General features: G+C 32.2%; 2 protein-coding genes across 4 annotated transcripts in view; one reads left to right on the plus strand and one right to left on the minus strand.

Annotated features, from left to right (window-relative positions):
* The window catches only part of LOC134683049 (transmembrane 7 superfamily member 3-like), a 25,899-nt gene extending 20,509 nt beyond the window's left edge, over positions 1-5,390 (minus strand). Inside the window, exons 1-3 of one of the 2 annotated variants that reach the window (XM_063542089.1) lie at positions 5,272-5,390; positions 1,404-1,694; positions 154-431 (exon numbers count right to left, since the gene is read on the minus strand). In XM_063542089.1, the coding sequence (XP_063398159.1) occupies positions 154-431; positions 1,404-1,694; positions 5,272-5,281 (579 nt within the window). In that variant the 5' untranslated portion in view covers positions 5,282-5,390. Of the gene's footprint in view, positions 1-153; positions 432-1,403; positions 1,695-4,763; positions 4,938-5,271 lie in introns of those variants that run through there. The other variant, XM_063542088.1, reaches the window with a different exon arrangement.
* On the plus strand, positions 5,141-19,335 carry LOC134683050 (MYG1 exonuclease-like). 2 transcript variants are annotated; one of them, XM_063542091.1, is made up of 8 exons: positions 5,141-5,196; positions 5,797-5,979; positions 9,213-9,308; positions 9,676-9,906; positions 10,794-10,872; positions 12,455-12,577; positions 13,802-13,983; positions 18,477-19,335. In XM_063542091.1, exons 1-8 carry the CDS (start codon positions 5,177-5,179, stop codon positions 18,652-18,654), a joined length of 1,092 nt encoding a protein of 363 aa, XP_063398161.1. In that variant the 5' UTR covers positions 5,141-5,176; the 3' UTR covers positions 18,655-19,335. The 2 variants fall into 2 exon arrangements, with proteins under 2 accessions (XP_063398161.1, XP_063398162.1); XM_063542092.1 differs by having other exon boundaries at positions 5,188-5,231.
* Positions 19,336-21,000: the final 1,665 nt, after the last annotated feature.

Below are 21,000 nucleotides of genomic sequence, written 5' to 3' on the forward strand. Positions count from 1 at the left end.
TCCAACCCCGGAACCTCCCCTCTGGATCCGTGCCTGGTGGTGGAGTGATTTTAGGTTAAACTTTGCAAATAATTCCTGTCAAACCCATGCCAGGGGACTTCTAAAACTTGCAGTGAGATGAGAGTTGAGTGCTATCAGCTGTCTAAAACAAACCTTTGTTCCATGTTTCATAACATAGTTATGAGTTAACATCTTTTTCATGCCATTAAAAAAAGCTTCTTCTGTCCAATCACTGTCACCAATGTAATAAACGTACAGCTGATAAGACAACTGTTTTAAAGCTGGTGATTGTTCACAACTTGAATCTTTCGTTGAATTTTTAGCCCATTGAAACATGACATTACTTATTTCATTTCTAAAAGCAATGTGAATGTTTGGGTCATTTTGCATGTTGAACTCTAAATTACACCCTCCTGGCACAGGAGTTGAAGCTAAAAATAGAAAAAATTGAAAACACACTATTAATGAACTATACAAATTTGATGTAAAATTTTCATACTTTATATACAAGGTCAACTTTTAACCATCGTGAGTGTTCAGAAATGTTTATTATGAATGGAAGGAGAATAATAATAGCGATAATATAAGTTAAAGATGATATTGGATAAAACCATCAATGAGGCAGCAACAAATGCAAAAACAGCACTACAAATTACACACTCAGCATGCTCAGGAAAAGTTAACATTTAATAGAATAGTTAGGCTAAGCTTTTTTAGTTGTTTGTAGTCATATTTCTAAATTAAATTTATTCATCTCTGCCTTTCTAACATTTAAGTATAAGCATACCTGACATGCCTGATGAGGTTTTATGCAGAGTAGATCAGAGTAGTGCTTCAGACACATACAATTAACAGTGAAATTTCAATTTAGCATTTGTTTATAATACAGCTCTAATAACAAGCTGGCTAACATGTATAGTCATGCTGTAAATCCTAAATATAGATTTTTTTGGAAATGGTCATAATGAACATGATGAACATGATGAAAAAAAAGCTCTCCTTAAAAAACATGGCAACATTTTTTTTTCAAAAACACTTCAATAAATCATCATGATCTGACATTGCCATGATTGCTTATCATAAAATTGAGAATTGAAATGGGGAATGTGTCAAAGAGACAACAATTATCATGCATGCTTATGCTTGAAAGACTTTTTTTATGGAATCTACAACAAAATTTACTTGATTTTTATCCCATCGATTAATATACATGTAATTGTGATCTTAAGCATGTTAAGGGTAGGTTGTATAAAAGATGTTCAAGTGCATGTTCAACTATGTTCAATAGAAAATTTGAACTTGATTTCAATTTTTGGAATAAGAATGTGAAATAATGGTGGTGATGATATATTCCTTTGCTTAAAATGTATGTATAATTACATGTATATAAGAAAAATACTTGCCATCAGCTGCAATACTGATAAAAACCAGGACATTTACTGTAATATTTAGGTGTGATGTCAAATAAACATTTAGAGATGTTTGTCCGTTTATAACCACCAATATTCCAATACTACTTCCTATCTCTGAGGTTTCCATGGTGAAATTTGGATGTAATGATAGAGTGACATCTTTATACTGAGTGTGAGCCTGGATAACAGCATAATGAGCATTTTTACTAACTTGTGACACTGATAAAACTGTCTGATTATTAGGTTCCAAGGTAACAATCTCTGGCACCCATGGTTGCAGAGCTGAAAAAAATAAATATGTTATTTAAGAAATAATTCATGGGGGCTTGAATATATCGTGATTTTACCAAGGGTTGGTCCTTTATGACAAATATTTTACCCTGAGCAATAGCAAGGGGTAAAATATCAGCATAAAGGGACAACCCTTGGTAAAATCTAGATATATTCAAGCCCCCATGAATTATTTCGATTCTATTAAGACAAATGCGGCAATTATTGCATGTATTGTGGATCGAAGCGCTCTAGGAAGAGGCAAATATTTGCCGTCCCCATAAATTAACGCACTTTTAGATTGGCGGTAAAGAATGGAGCAAACAGAATTAGTGACATGCTCAAACTATTTACAATAACATATTTAGAAAGATTTTGATGAATTTTAATGAATTTTTTTTTAAATATCTTCTATGTATATAAAAAGGGCTTATACCACATTTTACCATTGTTTGTTTATGTTTCCTTGTTGTGATGATTTTTGATATCAGAAGCGTGTATTTTCCCTTAAAATGCTTCAATTATTACGTCATCATTCTATGACGTTGTGTACTTTATTCATAAACAATCATATGACGTGGGAGTACAATCTGAACAGCACAACTAATATATTCATATTTTACCACGGGTGTGTACTCAAAGCGTGTGAAGGACGTAATGTTACAATGATATATATATGTACACAACAGATGGTTCTATAAAAAAAATCACCATAATCATGATCATGATGAAAATGATTATTGTTGATTTTTTACACGATCTGATTTTTATACAGATTTTGTATCCAAACTATGCCAAAAAATATCTGAGAAAGATCTATAGCCACTCCTTCTTCCATTTTCTTTTAGAGGAGACCCCAAAAATCACTTACTGTCCAGGAGGATTTTGAAAATAAATAACTCAGCCTTGATAATCACAAAAAAAATTGGTTTGTTCTGTGGTAGTTTGAAAATAGATAACCTGACTTACAATGTACTGAAAATAAATAACTTGGCAGCTCTATTTGAAAGCATGACAATTAATGCATGAGATGGCACCAAATTCTTCATAAAATTCAACTTTAAAAAAAAATAATCGGGAAACACTTAATTAAATAAACATGATAAATGTATAAATATTATTTAAAATACTTGAAATGTCTGAAAACGAGTTTCATTAAACTTTAGGTATATGGTCTCAGGAACACTTACCTCACATTTATCACAGGGCAGTAACACTAACTACATTTATTTGTCTTTTGTTCATTGATTGTCCTTCTGTATTCTATTAGTGTTGCATTCCTTATGTAATTTAGTAATTGTGTTATTAACTTGATTATGAGTTTAAAAATAAACAGGCTAGCCTCATCATGCTCATGCTTAACCATGTTTAATAACTATGTGAATTAAATGTTTGCTTTACATGATTTATCCTACATCATGTACATATATTTGGCTTTTGATGTTTTCATATAAATATATATAGTTGTGAAAATAAATATTCAGTCAGCCAGGGGTACTTATATACTTGTACAAGTTATTTTTATTTATAAGAAGAAGTAATAAAAAATAAAATATACTTATACAAGTGAATTATAATGTTTAAATAATCTCCCTTTAATTTTCTGAAAAATGTACCTTGTATGAGTAAATTCTTATTACAATCCCACAAAAGTTCTAAAGTTTTGGGTCACACTTCTTAAACAAATTTTGGTTTGCCCAAATCCTACCCAAAGGTTGAGATACATGTAGTGTGTAGGTAGGTATGCATTTTATTGTTATTTAAAAAAAAAAAAAATTGAAGTATCAGATGTTTATTAGTCTTCATGCCTATTTGATTAAAAAAAAACTTCTTCAAATCAGGACAATAAAAGAATTTGAGTAGGCAGCTTTTTTCTGGGTAGGTAGCGTTTGGGCAAACAAACCTATTATTTATTATGGCCTTGAGATGTAAAAACATGCCTATAATGATTTTTCCCAGCTCACATGGCTTAGCTCAATTTTTATTTTATAGTGTTCCATGTTTCATCTCATTAATTCAACATGTTCAATGTCTTGTAATGGTGGTTGGTTTTACCTTATAAATTATTCATATTAATAACCACTTTGTAAAAGTATAATAGCTTCTAAACTGCCGTACTGGCCGTAGCTAGTTATGAGGTTACCGGGCCTACCGGTCTTCTTCCGGTAGGACCGGCCCGTGCCGGTCTGATGTCTCATGACGTCAGACTATAGTTTTTGCGTTCTGTACTTACGAACTGACTGAGAAAGAAAACACTGAACATCACCTTCTTCAGGTTGATATTTTTATTAAGACTACGTTTGTAACCACCATTATGTCTCATTTCGCCATTCTAAACATTTAAAGTATTATTATTCATTGTAAACTGTACTTAAATTATTTGGCTGATATTACATGTATTAAATCTATATTATTATTAACGACGTATTCTGTTTTCTAATATTCCGTGAACTCGGGAAAACTCATTCCCGTTACAGTCTAAAGGACATAAGAAAGCAATTATTAAAAGTAAACACATAACAATAAAATTAACGGTACCAATTTAATATGCACATTAAAATTCAGTTCAAGAGAAGTCCAAGTCTGATGTCAAAAGATGTAACAAAAGAAATAAACAAATGACAACAAACATAAGAATACACTTGCCTAAACTTGATTACAAAGCTATAGTTTTTACACACAAAACCAATTAAAATTGGGTGTGAACATGTACATGATGTAGGGTCTAACAGATTTTGGGTGCGAAAGTGAAAGGGGGCAAACATGAGTGGGCGCAAATGTGAATGGGTGCCAACTGACCCAGATTCTGCCACCCTTAGGTCCTTATGATTATTTAGTGATAGTCAATTGTATCCTCATCCTGAACATGCATGAAACATTTGCCACTGGACGTTAAGCAACTAACAATTAATCAATCAATCAAATGTATCCTCTGCAAGTGTAAGAGCCGCTCTTACACTTGCAGAGGATACATTTGATTGATTGATTAATTGTTAGTTGCTTAACGTCCAGTGGCAAATATTTCATGCATGTTCAGGACGAGGATACAATTGACTCTGAGCCTTCTATAGTTTCACTTACCTTTTCCGAAAGACGTGATAATAACTGTCAGAAATATAAGGACCATAAGAAAGGATGAATATTTTAGCATCGTAATCAAGTGTCACATCCTAAAATATTAAATTTACTTGGAACAAGAGAAGTTGGTTTACAAATAAGGGAGGTAACTATAACACTAAATCTAAACAACTGCCTAAACCATGAATTCAGTAGCCCGTACATTTTATTTTTGAAAAAAATCACAAACACTTTTCATATTTCGTTTACATGATCAAAATTATGATGAAAAGGGAAAAAAATAACCAAAGCGTTAAACATAATCAAAATTAAGAGATATCTTTGTTGTGAGTCTGAATTAGGTAGATTGTATTTAGCACATCCATTATTTTTCGGATCTACTCCATTCGATATTTATCTGGGATTTACTTTACTCCATGCACAGTTGCAAGAAAGCGTGGGTCTTTTGTTTTTTATGTGTACATTTTATAGGTGTTAGTTAATTCAACGAATAAGCACATCAATTAGTTACCTTCAGACATAACGCTTTACAGTTCTTTATGTTTCGTTTGTGCGAAAATTTTTAAACCACTCAATTTTCATGTGCAGACTTCGGTTTTAAACAAGACATTTCGGCACCCAGACAAATCGGCACCAAAGTCCGAAGACATTTCGGCATCATTTTTGGACAGTGGTATAACAGCACCATACAAGAATCCAAACAAACAATAAAAAAAAACGAATAGGGGAATAACTGGATTCATCATCCCATCTTCTAAACATGCTAAAATATCAACCAGTACACATAACATTGAATGGATTTGGGTACAAACAATATAGACTGACAAAAGCAGTGTCTTGTGCAATGTCAGAATAAAAGCATCAACAACATATGGGATCAAAAGTGCTCATAATTTGATAGTCATAGTAATTATGCACATTGTACAATTGTACATTTTGTTAGAAGTGGTGAAAGTAACATAACCATTTATCATATTTAATTTGCACACAGCATTGACAGCACAATCATGACAAATTTTTTTTCTTTCTTTTTTAGGATTCTACTTTTTACAAGTACCTGGCTACCAGTATCAAAACATATGACTTCCAGTCCTCCAGCTAAAAAAGCTTGTATAGAAATGAAGATTGGTACTCACAATGGCTCATTCCATTGTGATGAAGTTTTAGCTTGTTTCTTACTGAAACAATTGCCAACTTATAAAGATGCTGAAATAATCAGGTATTGTAAATGCTACATCAACATTAATTATGTACATCATGTTCATCAACATTAAGTATGTACATCATGTACATGATGTTTAATTGTTGACTAAGACAGCACCTCTCATAATTAAAGTTAGACAAATATTGGATAAGTAAGCTTTCTCTTGTCAATGAATTTCTCTTGCTGACACTGCTGTAACTGGGTCAATATGCACAATTTATTTTAGGTAGGTGTGTTTACGTAGTAAAGGTAGCATTTTCCTTCATTCCACTTCCCACATTGTTAATATGGATATGTTTTTATGATAGCTGGTTTTTGGAAGCTAATACATTTTTACAAAATGTGATTGAATTTTTGGGATGCAAAGTGAAATTAATGTTTCCATAATTAACTATACCTGAAGAACCCTTTGTGGTGATGCAACCTCTTGAGGTCAAAATCTCTTATCTCACAATGTCTCAATTTAAAAGTTCTTTAAAATTTAGTTTTTTGCATACATTTAATAACTATATATACTTTTTACACCTTTATTCTATAGTCCTTTGTCCATGTTTTTTCAAACAGCATGAATGGTTAAGCTGTTTCACTTTTTAAAAATTGAAACATGTGCAATCTCTCTGCACAGAGACTTTTAACATAAATACATATTTGAGGTCTGTGTTATCATGATTATTGCCTTTACTCATTGTTACTAGACATGCTAGAGATACATGTACAAATGTACAGTCAGGGGACTTACTTTAATGAGTGATTTTCAAAAATCACTGATTCAACTCATTCAAGTAACATTATGTGCACAAAGGTTGGAAAATCGGAGTTGTCTTTCATTAAAAATGACCTATTTGAATAGTACAAATTGATCACTAGAACAAGTTATTAGATTTTATTGTAGCTAAGCTTTATATGGACCATAATTTGGTATTCGGCCTCGGTTTCTTTTTGTATCCTTTTTTATAAGTTCTAAAATTTTAACTTTTATTTTGTGGGTTGTGTTGGTGTTAGAATAGTATGAATGGAACAATTGAGTTTTTCCAGAAAAAATTAAAACATTTTGATTCACCGTTTACGTGACAGGAAACCAAACAGGAAACCAATCTTTATTTTCTTTATTTTGCACAATATAATTCAAAAGGCATAAATAAACACCATTACTAGTGTTTCTTGCTTCATGTTAATATTTAAAATCTATTTTCAATATTATATTAAAGATTTTTTTAAACGTGACAGGAAACCATAAGAAACCGAAAGCATTTTTTTAGTTTTATTTTATTGCAAAATCTGCTTAAAATAATCTGAACAGTATACTTTTTCTTAAAATCCATCTTAAATGTAACAGTATTATAAAACTCCTAAATATGTGCTTGTTTTGAAAAAAATTAGTACAATTTATTCAGAATTTTCCATATTTTCTTCATTGATACAGGATACCATAATCGTTGTATCTTGATGTTTTGGCCAAAAAAATATATTTATATTTGGTTTTGAAATTCCAGTCATATAAAATTTATTCCAAATCATTGGCAATGTAAAATTCTTTAAATCCAGTAAAGAATATTTTTTTAACTTGGAATTAAAATCTTTAAAATAGGCACCATGTGATATTTGTGACCTGTACACCATCTACATGGTTTCCACATTTTAACCTACTTTAGTGGGCTAAAATCAATAAAGTACTTCCTTTCAAGTCATGCCTGGTAAAAGTTTACTTTTCCTTTGACAAGTTTATTGCGTTTCTGAAAAGTGTTTGCAGAACATGAATAAAAAAAAATAATTAAAAATTGTGACAAAGTTACCAACTTTGTTCATTCCAAGTGTAACGGTATGTTAACATGCATTTTTCATTTAATTATCTTTATTCACCTAAAATATCCAGTAATATTTACTGCTGAAGCAAAATCAATCCAACGAACATTGGCACCATGATAAGAGATGTAATTTCGATTGAATTTTCCAAGGACCCTTTTACATCGTTATTGGGAAACGTAATGTGTTTAAACGTCGGTCAAATCTGAAATCAATTTTGTCAAGTCATTGGGCATTTATTTTCAACCAAGATCGTATGTAACATTATGCACATAGGAAAAATAATAGACCCCCGGCGCAATCTCTTTGAAAATTGTATTTTCCTTTTTTAAACAAGTCGAAACAAGTCTACAGATTATGTTTGCTAACATCCCGTTGGAAACAAAAAGAATGTTTAGAACTAGAATATCGTATGTCTGGCTGTAAGGACGTGATCACATGTTAGTCACATGTTTCACGTATGACCGGAAATGATTAGAACTTAAGGACAAAAACAATTTTAATAGATAACTGGACTTCTGTTTCGTGTGAAATGTAACGCATAACAACAACGTCATTTTCTTACTTAATTATTACAAAGATCAAAACAAGAATGTAAATCATCTCTGATTTACCTGTTTGAACATCTCGCGAGAGTTCATATTTGCATATTGTTTTTAAGAATTCTATAACAACAAAGCAGATTACATCATCTCAAATTTGCGTTATGAAATCGGACACAAAAGTCACGCCACTGTTCTTACATCTGCTACATAAATACTTATAGTTCTCTGCATTTTCTTCTCACTATTCTTATTGGTCGATGTTCTTTGTTACAAAACAATGTATTTGAAAGCAAAAGTTACGAATTTGCCGGTGACAATTATCTATAAATCAGTCAGCGTTATGCTCTTCGGAAGCAAAAAGTAACGCGAGAAACGACACAAAAATACGGTTGTAGAAACTTTTCTTACAGTTATTCACATTTTATCACTTTTCTATAGTTATAGGAAACGCAGCCCAATAGCAAATTATGGTCCATATATAGAAAACTAACAATTCAGGGACTATTATGTTGCTAAAATTATCATAACCAACATCTGTGTTGATAGGATAACCTGGTCAGGTCAGGTGATGACCTTAATTGTACTGAATCTAGGATAATTACATAAAAATCACTTGTTTAAGTATCATAAATTAATTTCTTTCCCAAAAAAATCACTTCTTTAAGTATCATTAATTTAATAACCCCCACTTATTTCAACACCCCTGAACACATTCCCCATTTCCTTTCTCAATTTTATTCTGATATCAAATCAATTTTCAAATACAAGACAAATGCATAGTTTTTTCCAACACAAAATACATGTATGTTAACCATGATAACAGATGTACTGGTATTTGTTTGCATGAGGTTGATATCTATCAGACAAGGTTCATATTTTGACATTTAATCTGTATTTCAGGACAAGGGACCAGAAGGTACTGGATACCTGTGATATAGTCGTAGATGTGGGTGGCATATTCGATCCAAGTAAAAACAGATATGATCATCACCAGAAGTAAGCTACTGTCTGTACATCAAGTTGTTAATTTCTTTGCCTGTTTGATATAGAACTGCAGGCTATTATTTCAACTTGGAATTATTTTAATTATGGAATTTGCATTATTTCTTGTGCTTGAAATTTTTATTAAATTCCATGTTTATTCCATATTTTGATGTTATGTGCGGTGCACAACACTTTCTATTACAAAGAAGAATGCACATATCAATAGAATGTAGCAATGCGTACAACACTATCTATACAAAATACATTGTATGGGAAGTGTTATGCAATGCTAAAAAACATTATAATGCCATTGACCCTGAATTTCAACTTTGAAGTGTTTGCTTCCATTCAAAATTAAACTTTCCTATCTTTTTTACAGGACTTTCACAGAAACTATGAAATCATTACTACCAACAAAGAAATGGACAACTAAGTTAAGCAGTGCTGGACTTGTGTATTGTCACTTTGGGAAAGACATTGTAGCCAGTATCTTAGACAAGGGACTAACTGATCAAATAACAGAGACCATCTTTGACAAAGTTTATGAACATTTTGTTGAAGAGATTGATGCTATTGACAATGGAGTAAATCAGTTTGATGGTGAACCTAGGTAAGGAGGAATAAAGACTATTTCATTCTCTTCCTGATCACCTGATTTCAATCAGGAGCTGTGAGGTGTTTTGGATTGCAAGCATGTTTTAGAACATATCTGCCATCCCACCAGTCTAGAAGGTAGATGTCATCTGTTTCCTTAATCAATGCACAACCTCTCACATCCTTTTAACATAAGATCTGGAATAGACATCAGATATTTCTCTTGCATAAGTCAAAAAAAAAAAATATGCCTGTTTAAGTTTACATGCTTTAAAAAGTAGGGTATGAAGTTTGGTATTTCCTTTTTATTTTATTTTTTCATTTTATTTTTTGTGACATGATTTTGAGTTTGTGGTTATGTCTTTTTTATGGGCCGAGTTTACGCATAATTTTAATGTTATTTCCCTTTGTTATTGGTAGAAAAAAATGGTGGCTAAAAGTTTATTTTATCACATGAGTTGTGAATTTCCTTAAAACAGCTATCATATTCACGATTATGAACATTGGGATGTATCAGTCACTTTTTGACACAGGTTCAATTTATTTTTCACTTTACAACAGAAATAAAATGGCTTAGGGTCGGCGCTAAAAATAGGGTCTGTCAGGTAACTGTAAACAGACATATATTTTTTTTAAACTGTATATCTTGTAAATTAGAAAATCGCAAAATCAAATAGTAGTGGACTAGAAAGGGTAAATCGCGGAAATAAGTATCTGCAAAAATAAATTGGTTGACAGTTAATCTTTCTGTATTGAATTGATTGAATACTTTGTATCTAAATACAAGATTTGTTATTCAAAACAATCAGAACATTTCGTCCCCCTTTATTGGAGCTGGAAAAGGGGAGAAGTTCTTTATTTTAACATTAACATGTTGACTTGTATTTCTTGTTATACTTTTAGATATCAGATCACAACGACACTCAGCAACAGAGTAAGGAATTGCAATCCTAATTGGAATGAAGAGAATGCAGATGAAATGGTAAACATAACAATAAATGCATTAGTTTAAACATATTTATTTATAGTGGATTGGGAAACAAGTTTTGCAACTTATATTAATCCCTTTCCACTTTGCGGGTGCGAGTGCTGCCTTGTAGGGGCATTAGCCTACTCTTTTTCGAAATCTACAAGGGTGTCTTTAACGTGCAAGAGATATGGCCCTCTCTTTACACGGGTCAGCCATATATCGTCCCCTTCCGACGGACTATCATCGTTTCCTTAAGACCATACTTGCAAATGGTGTCAAGGGAGAGCCGAAAATTGAGTTCCTGAAATTTTCATCCCGAACGGGAATAGAACCAGGAACCTTTGTGTTAGTAGTCCGATGCACATTATGAATAAATGCATTATATAGTTGTGTAGTTTGAAAAGTCTAAGATTTAACATGAAAAGTTTTTTTTCCAGAGTTTCAATATCATCATGCAATTTTTAGTAACAGAATATTTTGGATTTTAGGTTGTGTTTAAGGGTTTCCCCAAGTTTTTAGGTTTTCAAAAAGGCACAAAATCATTATATTTTTACAAGATATTTAAATGTGCTGATTTTGAAGTGAAAAATGTACTCGTATGAACAGATTCATCTTAACAAAGAAGTAAGGCTTTTGTAATTGATCCATTCTTGAACCCAATTATCATGATTATGGCCATTTTGAAATTTTATATACAGAATAAGGTGTGGTTTAACATTTTGTTAGGTGTCAACCCTCCTGTTATCTGCTAATCCTCCCCGTACCCATGTTACCAGACCGTAGTGTAATAACACAACCACAATACAAATTCAATAACATTAAACAAATATGATTAAAACAGTAATCATGGTATTAAATGTCAACTGCTTAATAACAGGCTTGTTATCATGACCTGGACATGCGCACATAGAGTGTGGTTTGGTTAATAGATATAGGAAGATGTGGTGTGAGTGCCAATGAGACAACTCTCCATCCAAATAACAATTTAAAAATTTGGTTAAACATGTTTGGAGGTGCCAACCCAAACTGTAACTGATTACCATTATCATGATTATGTTCAATACTGATTTATATATTGATATAAGGAGATATGATATGAGTGCCAATGAGACAAGTCTCCATCCATGTCACAATTTGTTAAAGTAAACCATTATAGGTCAAAGTACTGTCTTCAACACAGCATTTTGGCTCACACCAAATAGAAAGCTATAAATGGTCCCATAAATTACTAATGTTAGACCATTCGAACAGGAAAAACAACCATCTAATCTATATGCATGGTTCAAATATTATCTATGGGATAAGTCTCTATGCTAATTAGGACGGTTTCCAAATGTGATGAAATAAAAAATAATCTGAATATTTTATTTCTTGAAAAATGCATTCCTCAAATAAAACTATTAAGATATACATGAGATGCCTAAAAAATACTAAATCTAGTACTGGTTTATAAAATATAATATATGAAATAATGTAAATTTGACTCCCAAACTGCACGATCCAAAGTTTCTATTAATCTTCATAACTCCAAAGACTCAAATACACTGTGATTAAATATAATATGTTTTAATGTTTATACAATTCCTTTCTTAAGGTGTGTTTTCTGAAGGCAATGAGAGTGGTAGGAGATGAATTCATGGACAGAGTTTTGTACTACAAGAAGGCCTGGTTACCAGCTAGACAGTTGGTTGTTGATGCTATAGAGAAAAGAAAAGAGGTACTTGTTTTTTTTTCAGAGGCTAGGTCACTGAACAAAGATAATTGATGGTTTTATTTTGAGTACTTATAAACATGTCCCTCTAGGGCATATTTCAATCAACTTGAAACTTAGTACATATGTTCCCTATGATATGATCTTTCTAATTTTAATGCCAAATTAGAGTTTTATACAATTTCATGTTTCACTGCCACTGAACATGAATTATGGACACATTCTTGTTACATGTGTATTTGAATGTTTTCATGAAGTAATAAAGAACTATGTGACATGTGCAATATCACCCTCCCCCTCCCCCTGTCTGCTAATGTTTTACAATGGGAACATAATTTCTAGTCCCAATTCCATTTTGATTAAACTACGTACAAATTCTGTGTTTAAGCTTTGCTAACAAGGATCTGACAACACTCAGGTTTGCTTTATTTCTGGTAATTATTACATTGATTAGGGTATAACATTTCAGACTTCATATAATTAAATGTTTGTATTCAGAAAAACCAGAAAAAAAGCCTCTTCATGGTTAGTTGGCTGTTTTAAATAGGGTAGATTTTCATGATTGAGGTGTGAATTGTCTTGAAAAATACGTAAAAACATCATTGAAACAGAGCAGTTGTTTTGAAACATGCATAGGTTTTCTCGTACTATTATACTATTTCTATCTCTTTGTAATTTGATCAGATTGTTTGTAGGCAGAACTATTTTCAATGTAGTTAAAATTTTTGGTCATCATGACCTTTTTTAAATGACTTAAATAACTTCAGATAACCGACTTTCTACTGTTTTTATGCTCCATCTACGATATTTCGTCTGTCTTTTCGTTCGTTGGTCCGTCTGTCCCACTTCAGGTCAAAGTTTTTGGTCAAGATAGTTTTTGATAAAGCTGAAGTCCAATCAACTTTAAACTTAGTACAGATGTTACTTATTATATGATCTTTCTAATTTTAAAGCCAAATTAGACTTTTGTCCCCAATTTCACGGTCCACTGAACATAGAAAATGAAAGTGTTTAAAGTTTTTGGTCAAGGTAGGTTTTGATGAAATTGAAGTCCAATCGACTTTAAACTTAGTACACATGTTCCCTATGGTATGATCTTTCTAATATTTCATGCCAAATTAGATATTTTACCCAATTTCAGGGTCTATTGAACATGGAAAATGATAGTGTGAGTGGGGCATCCAAGTACTTTGGACACATTCTTGTTGATAATGTTTTTATGCTTTTCAGACAGATCCCAGTGGTGAGATCATGGTGTTGTCATCTGGCGGCTGTCCTTGGAGAGATCACTTATTTGATATTGAACAAGAACAAAATATATCACCGTCAATCAAATATGTAATTTACTCAGATAATAATGGAAATTGGAGAGTTCAATGTGTTCCTGTTAGGATTGGCTCATTTGAAAATAGGTTTGTAAAACAATTTTCTCCGCACCAAACATTTTTCTTCAGTCACTTTAATAAAGGATGTTTTGTGCTATGGTTTTCGTCGAGCCTGCAACTTTTGTTTCAGAAAGCTCAACATAGGGATACTGATCTGGCGGCTACGCGGCGGCGGTGGTGTTAGCTCACTTCTTAAAAGCTTTATATTTTAGAAGGTAGAAGACCTTAATGCTTCATACTTTGTATATAGATGCCTCATGTTACGAACTTTCCGTCAGTCACATGTCCAATGTCCTTGACCTCATTTTCATGGTTCAGTGACTACTTGAAAAAAAAGTTAAGATTTTTTGTAATGTTAAATTCTTTCTTATTATACATGTTATAAGTAAATGGATAACTATATGTGGTGTGTGCGTACCTTGCAAGGTCCTCATGCCTGTCAGACAGTTTTCACTTGACCTCGACCTCATTTCATGGATCAGTGAACAAGGTTAAGTTTTCGTGAACAAGTCCATATCTCAGATACTATAAGCAATAGGTCTACTATAATTGGTGATGGAATGATTGTAAGATGTACATGTCTGGCTGACAGGTGTCATCTGACCTTGACGTCATTTTCATGGTTCAGTGGTCAAAGTTAAGTTTTTTAGTTTTGGTCCATTTTTCTAATACTTTATGCATTAGGTCAACTATATTTGGTGTATGGAAATATTTTATGATCTATATGTCGGTTACCCAGGTTTTATTTGACCTTTGCCTCATTTTCACGGTCCATTGCTAATTTTTAAGTGTTTGTGTTTTGGTCTGTTTTTCTTTATTTATAAGCAATAAGTCAACTATATTTGTTGTATTGAAGAATTGTTAGCTGTACTGTCTGTTTGGCATGGTTCATCTGACCTTGACCTCATTTTCATGGTTCATTGATCAATTTTTCATTTTCTTGGTTAATGTTGAGTTTATGTGACAGTTGTAATAAAGCTTTATATTTAGGTCTATCAAGATAGTATCAAGGATTAGTAAAGAAGGCGAGACATTTCAGTGTGTGCACTCTTGTTAGCTGTACTGTCTGCCTGGCATGGTTCATCTGACCTTGACCTCATTTTCATGGTTCATTGATCAATTTTTCATTTTCTTGGTTAATGTTGAGTTTATGTGACAGTTGTAATAAAGCTTTATATTTAGGTCTATCAAGATAGTATCAAGGATTAGTAAAGAAGGCGAGACATTACAGCGTGTGCACTCTTGTTGACTTTTTGTCAGATATTCCGATTCCTATAGTTTTATCCATGTTTATAACTTGGATTTTTGCCCACTTACCCATACTTTTCTTTTCATAATTTTATTTTAACTTGTTTAGAAAGCCTTTTTTTTTAATCTGATATAATCATGATAATCCTTCTTATCTTTTCATAGTTTTTATAAGACTATAAAAAAATTTGGTCGTATATTGGTATCACGTTGGCGTCACCGTCGTCGTCTGAATACTTTTAGTTTTTGCACTCTAACTTTAGTAAAAGTGAATAGAAATCTATGAAATTTTAACACAAGGTTTATGATCACAAAAGGAAGGTTGGGATTGATTTTGGGAGTTTTGGTCCCAACATTTTAGGAATTAGGTGCCAAAAAGGGCCCAAATAAGCATTTTCTTGGTTTTCGCACTATAACTTTAGTTTAAGTAAATAGAAATCTATGAAATTTTGACACAAGGTTTATGACCACAAAAGGAAGGTTGGGATTGATTTTGGAAGTTTTGGTTCTAACAGTTTAGGAATAAGGGGCCAAAAAAAAGGGCCCAAATAAGCATTATTCTTGGTTTCGCACAATGACTTAAGTTTAAGAAAATAGAAATCAATGAAATTAAAACACAAGGTTCAAGACCACAATTAGTTCGTAGTGCATTTCTTTAAGAACATAAATGAAAATTAAAAAAATCCCACCTGCGCTTTCTCAATGAAATCTTTACAGTGTGTTGTACTACTTTTGGGACAAATTATATCAAAATTATAGAAAACTTCATCGGCTCTAACTCAAAATATGGACAATTTTGTGTTTAGGGTGTCTTGAAATCTTTTGACAGCTTCTGAAGTGCTAATTTTAAACCTTTTTCAGCTGGACTAAATCACTACTTTCCTGTAAAATTCTGGACCCAAATTTTTTTACAGTGTAATTTCACCCCCTACTTACAATTTGAGGCATTAAACATGGAGAAATAAATTTGGAAGGGGTATAAAAATAAATGGCAAGTAACCCACTGTTAACACTAGGGACTATATTCATGAAAAACAAAAATCAAGGAACGACAATTGTGGTCTCGGACCACAAGGTTTATCACCACAAAAGGAAGATTAGGATTGATTTTGGGTGTTGAGGTCCTAACAGTTTAGGAATTAGGGGCCAAAAAGGGGCCCAAATAAGCATTTTTCTTGGTTTCGCACCATAACTTTAGTATAAGTAAATAGAAATCTATGAAATTTTAACACAAGGTTTATGTCCATAAAAGGAAGGTTATGATCGATTTTGGGAGTTTGGTCCCAACAGTTTAGGAATAAGAGGCCCAAAGGGTCCAAAATTAAACTTTGTTTGATTTCATCAAAAATTGAATAATTGGGGTTCTTTGATATGCCAAATCTTACTGTGTATTTAGATTCTTAATTTTTGGTCCTGTTTTCAAATTGGTCTACATTAAAGTCCAAAGGGTCCAAAATTAAATTAAGTTTGATTTTAACAAAAATTGAATTCTTGGGCTTCTTTGATATGCTGAATCTGAACATGTACTTAGATTTTTGATTATGGGCCCAGTTTTCAAGTTGGTCCAAATCAGGATCCAAAATTATTATACTAAGTATTGTGCAATAGCAAAAAGTTTTCAATAGCACAGTATTCAGCAATTGCAAGAAATCTTCAATTGCACACTATTGGGCAATAGCAAGAAATCTTCAATTGCACAGTATTGTGCAATAGCAAAAATTTTCAATTGCACAGTATTGCGCAATAGCAAGAAATATCTAATTGCAATAAATTTTCAATGGGAGTTATCTTTCTTTGTCCAGAATAGTAGTTGAATCAACTTAAATCATTGTTTTATACAATATACAATGTATATTCACTTTTACTACCAACTGATAAATGAAAACAATCTTTACCATTCAGTGATAACAAGCACTTTATTTTACATTTTAATATTTTATGATGTACTTAAATGAGCAGTTTTTGTTGCAAGCTCTATTAGAAATTTGAATTGAGATCAGTTTTGGAAAAAGGGATGGGGGGGGGGGTCAATTTTTCTCATTTCAGATTTCATAAATAAAAAGAAGATTAAACATTTTTTTTAGATGATTAATATTCAACAGCATAGTGAATTGCTCAAAGGCAAAACAAAAATTTGAAGTTCATTACACCACATTCATTTTGTGTCCGAAACCTATGCTGTGTCAACTATTTAATTACAATCCAAATTTAGAGCTGAATCCAGCTTGAATGTTGTGTCCGTACTTGCCCCAACGGTTCAGGGTTCAACCTCTGCGGTCCTATAAAGGAGCGCCCTGCCGAGCATCTGGTTGATCATGGTGAAAGAAAAAAAGGTGCTAATGTTATGTTTTCTGCTGTTTTAGCTCCTTTATTTATATACAAATGAACTATGAATTTGTAACAACTTAATAAAAAGCTTGTTATTTTGAAACAGAGTAGCAAACATCTTTAAAGCTAAATAAGATCAGATTATTTAATGAGAGAAATGTAATGTAATGTTCAGTAACTACAAGTAATGCTTGTGTTATTTGGTAGTTCTTGTTTGTAGCTGTCTGCGTTATATTATTATAATTTTGTTTTTTCGTCTATTGTTTTGAATAACAATGACTCTTGTATTAACAAGTTTGAGGTTGCCTTTTTTATAAGTATATAGAAGATTGTTATATCAATATGGTTTGTTAACACCCACTAAATCCGTGAATAGAAGTACTACACCAATAAACTTGACTCGGAGAATTTGAATATGGACAAATGATGGATAAGGCATAAAAAAAATCATGTCTGTTTATAGTAAACCAACAGATGCTTATTTGAGAGTCTAGCCTAAGCCATTGACCTTCTGCTGTAAAAATGTGAAAAATTCAGTGAGCTGGTATCAAAAGTGAAGATTGAGTTCCCATAAGATTAAATCAATTGTATGATACATCTCAATGTTCACAATCATGAATATGACAGCTGTTTTAAGGAGAACCTCAACACATGAAATGAAATAAAGAAAAATGCCGCCATTTTCCAACCAATAACCAAGGGAAATAATAAAATCATTAAAAAAAGGGGTGAACTTGGCACAGGGACAAGACAACAAAAAATCATGTTGCAAAAAAATAAAATAGGAGAAAAAAATGAAACACTAATCTACCATATTGTGTTTTTTTTAAGTACCATTAATAACACATGTATATATATATTTTTGGCCTATTGAAGGTTGTTACAATAAGAATTGAATTATTTAATTTGAATATCTTGTATTAATGTTTTGTTATGTATTTCAGGTTATCACTCTTATCAGAATGGCAAGGTGTACGAGATGACGCCTTGTCAAAACTGAGTGGAATTCCAGGATGTATATTTGTTCATGCTTCAGGATTCATCGGAGGGAACAAAACTTACGAAGGTGCAATGGAAATGGCAAGGAAAACAATGAAAGATAGAGACTCAAAAGCAAGCTGATGGAGTTGATTGTCTAATCTGAGTTAAGAAGTATTGGATTTAATGGCAGCATAATGTATCGTTTAGATTATTGGAGAAATTTTGAATGTCAGTAAACGACTTTATATGGGACCTGCAGTCTTATTTCCAGTTTTGTAAACAAATGATACATTATGATTGAAAAGTCAGAAAGAGGCTAACAAAGTATATACAGTTTAAATGTTTTTCATTATTGTTTGTGCTGTAATTGATCTAAAAGTTTTTTGATAAATAAGTGCTTTTGAGGTGAACTCGTGATGATCAGAATTGTGAATAAAACAGTTTATGGTAATTTTTATAAAAATATGAAAGTTCCATATTCCCTCTAGAGTCAAGTGAAGAATCGCTTAAGATTCTATTTTTACAAAAATAATAGTTATTCACAGTACTTGAGGAATATGAATTTATATAGTACACATGTTTAATTTGTATCAATTTATTTCTATTCAATCTATCATCTATGATGAAATCATTTTTATATAAGATCATTTGATAAATTTTCATAGTTTGTGTTGATATTAAGAAATCTGAAATGGAGTTCCAACCTGATCTGATATAAAAGTCAAAATGTTAAGTTTGTATGCTAAACAATATTTTCCTTTGAATATCTGTTGTATGAACATGATGAATATTATGTATAAAAAATATATGTAATAAGACCTTTACTTGATTTATTATTTCTGTACATATCATGCCTGTTGTCCAAAGTAGTTACGATTTGAAAATTCCTTTGGAAACAGCAGTTCCAGGATACAGTAGTTAGTTGAATCTGTCATGTGACTTCAATCACCATGTGACCAAAATGTAGGCATCATCATTTCCAACACATGTTGAGCAAACAGGTGAAAAAGTTTAAACTTATACTGCACACAATATTTGGGGTATTAAAATCTAATAAGATGATCACTCTTTCTCAGTCATTCAGGAATCAAGATTATTTACCTACGGAACATAAATTATTTCTATTCTTGCCTACAGAATGATGACTCTGAAACTGCTGGAAACTTTAAATAAAAAAAAGGATATAGACCCACCACCTTTTATCTGGTAAATGACTCCATAAAGGGGAGTGAAATTGACTATCTTTTCTGGTGAAAGACATTTTTACAGAAATGTTTCAAGCACTTATGTTTGCAAAAATATGAAAAACTGTCATTTAGGCTGAACTCTTTTGTTAATTTTCCCCATCATAGTTTCAATTTTCCAACATTATGCTTTACGCACCAGTTACAACTCTTTATAGTTGAACTCAATAATTTGAAGTACTGATACTAAAAATATAGGTGTATTTGATGACTAGTTCAAATATTTGTAGTTTTTCACTTGCTTTCCATCACAATATGAATAAAGAGAAGTTTTTTAAAACACAACCAAATCACCCACCATGACAGCATTTGGTCCAATCACAAGGGATTTTCGAGCATGCATATTCTGTTGCCATAGTTTTAAAGCGTCCTTAAGTTCAAAGGGCACAAACAGAAACTATACAGACTACGTCTGAAAAACACATGGATGCCTATTAAAAAACAGTAAGTCTTACAGAAATAGGAGAACAATCCTATGACATCACCATGGATGAATATGACAACTTAAAACATTTAACAATTATTAGCTCACTTGGCCAAAACATTTTCGCTAGCCAAGGGTTTCGATCCACTCCAGCTCTCTCCACCCTTGGCGGATTAAGCCAACATCCGTAATTACAATGTTGCGCCATCTATCAGAAGATTAAAGTCAAGCTCATTCCTAATACATTATTCTTGTAAAATGGTAGCAATAAAACTCTTCAATTTGAAGGTAAAAACACGGATGGGTCTAGATTCTACACACTTGGGTGGGACTTGTTTCTAGCAAACGGCTTACGCCGTTAGCCGTCGGCAAACCGGCATGACACTTGTTTGTAAAAATATTTTGCACTGCGCATGCCCGGCTTACGCCGCTACAGCCGGTTTGATTTGACCGGCTAAGCGGCGAAAAACATGGCCGACTGTTGTTAGAACCGAATTTGTGCATTTAAAACTATTATAAATCATCGCCAAATGCGGTAAAACGGCATAAAACCTAACTAAACAAACTAACATGTGTATTTTTATACTGTACTAGAATTGCCGAGGTTTCAGGGAAGATAAGTATTTGTTCATAATTGAGCTTACTTTAATAAAATATTTCGTTTTTCGTAACTCATTGTAGTCACCCTTTATAAATAAATTATTTATTGTTATTATTATTATCATATTTATCCTGTTGTTAATTGTTAATAAGTTATCAACGTATATCAATGCTTTCTCGCTCTTGAGAACGTTTTTGTTAAAAGCAGGACGAAAGATA

The sequence above is a fragment of the Mytilus trossulus genome, chromosome 9 (assembly GCF_036588685.1).
Source record: "Mytilus trossulus isolate FHL-02 chromosome 9, PNRI_Mtr1.1.1.hap1, whole genome shotgun sequence".
In the NCBI taxonomy this organism is placed as follows: domain Eukaryota; kingdom Metazoa; phylum Mollusca; class Bivalvia; order Mytilida; family Mytilidae; genus Mytilus; species Mytilus trossulus.

What these genes read in the sequence shown, in the direction of transcription:
- LOC134683050 (XM_063542091.1), top strand. Translation starts at nt 5,177, where the DNA reads ATGCACAGTTGCAAGAAAGC. An exon ending in CAGTTTGATGGTGAACCTAG is followed by an intron (nt 9,907 to 10,793) that starts GTAAGGAGGAAT and finishes TTATACTTTTAG; the next exon opens with ATATCAGATCACAACGACAC. An exon ending in ATTGGCTCATTTGAAAATAG is followed by an intron (nt 13,984 to 18,476) that starts GTTTGTAAAACA and finishes TATGTATTTCAG; the next exon opens with GTTATCACTCTTATCAGAAT.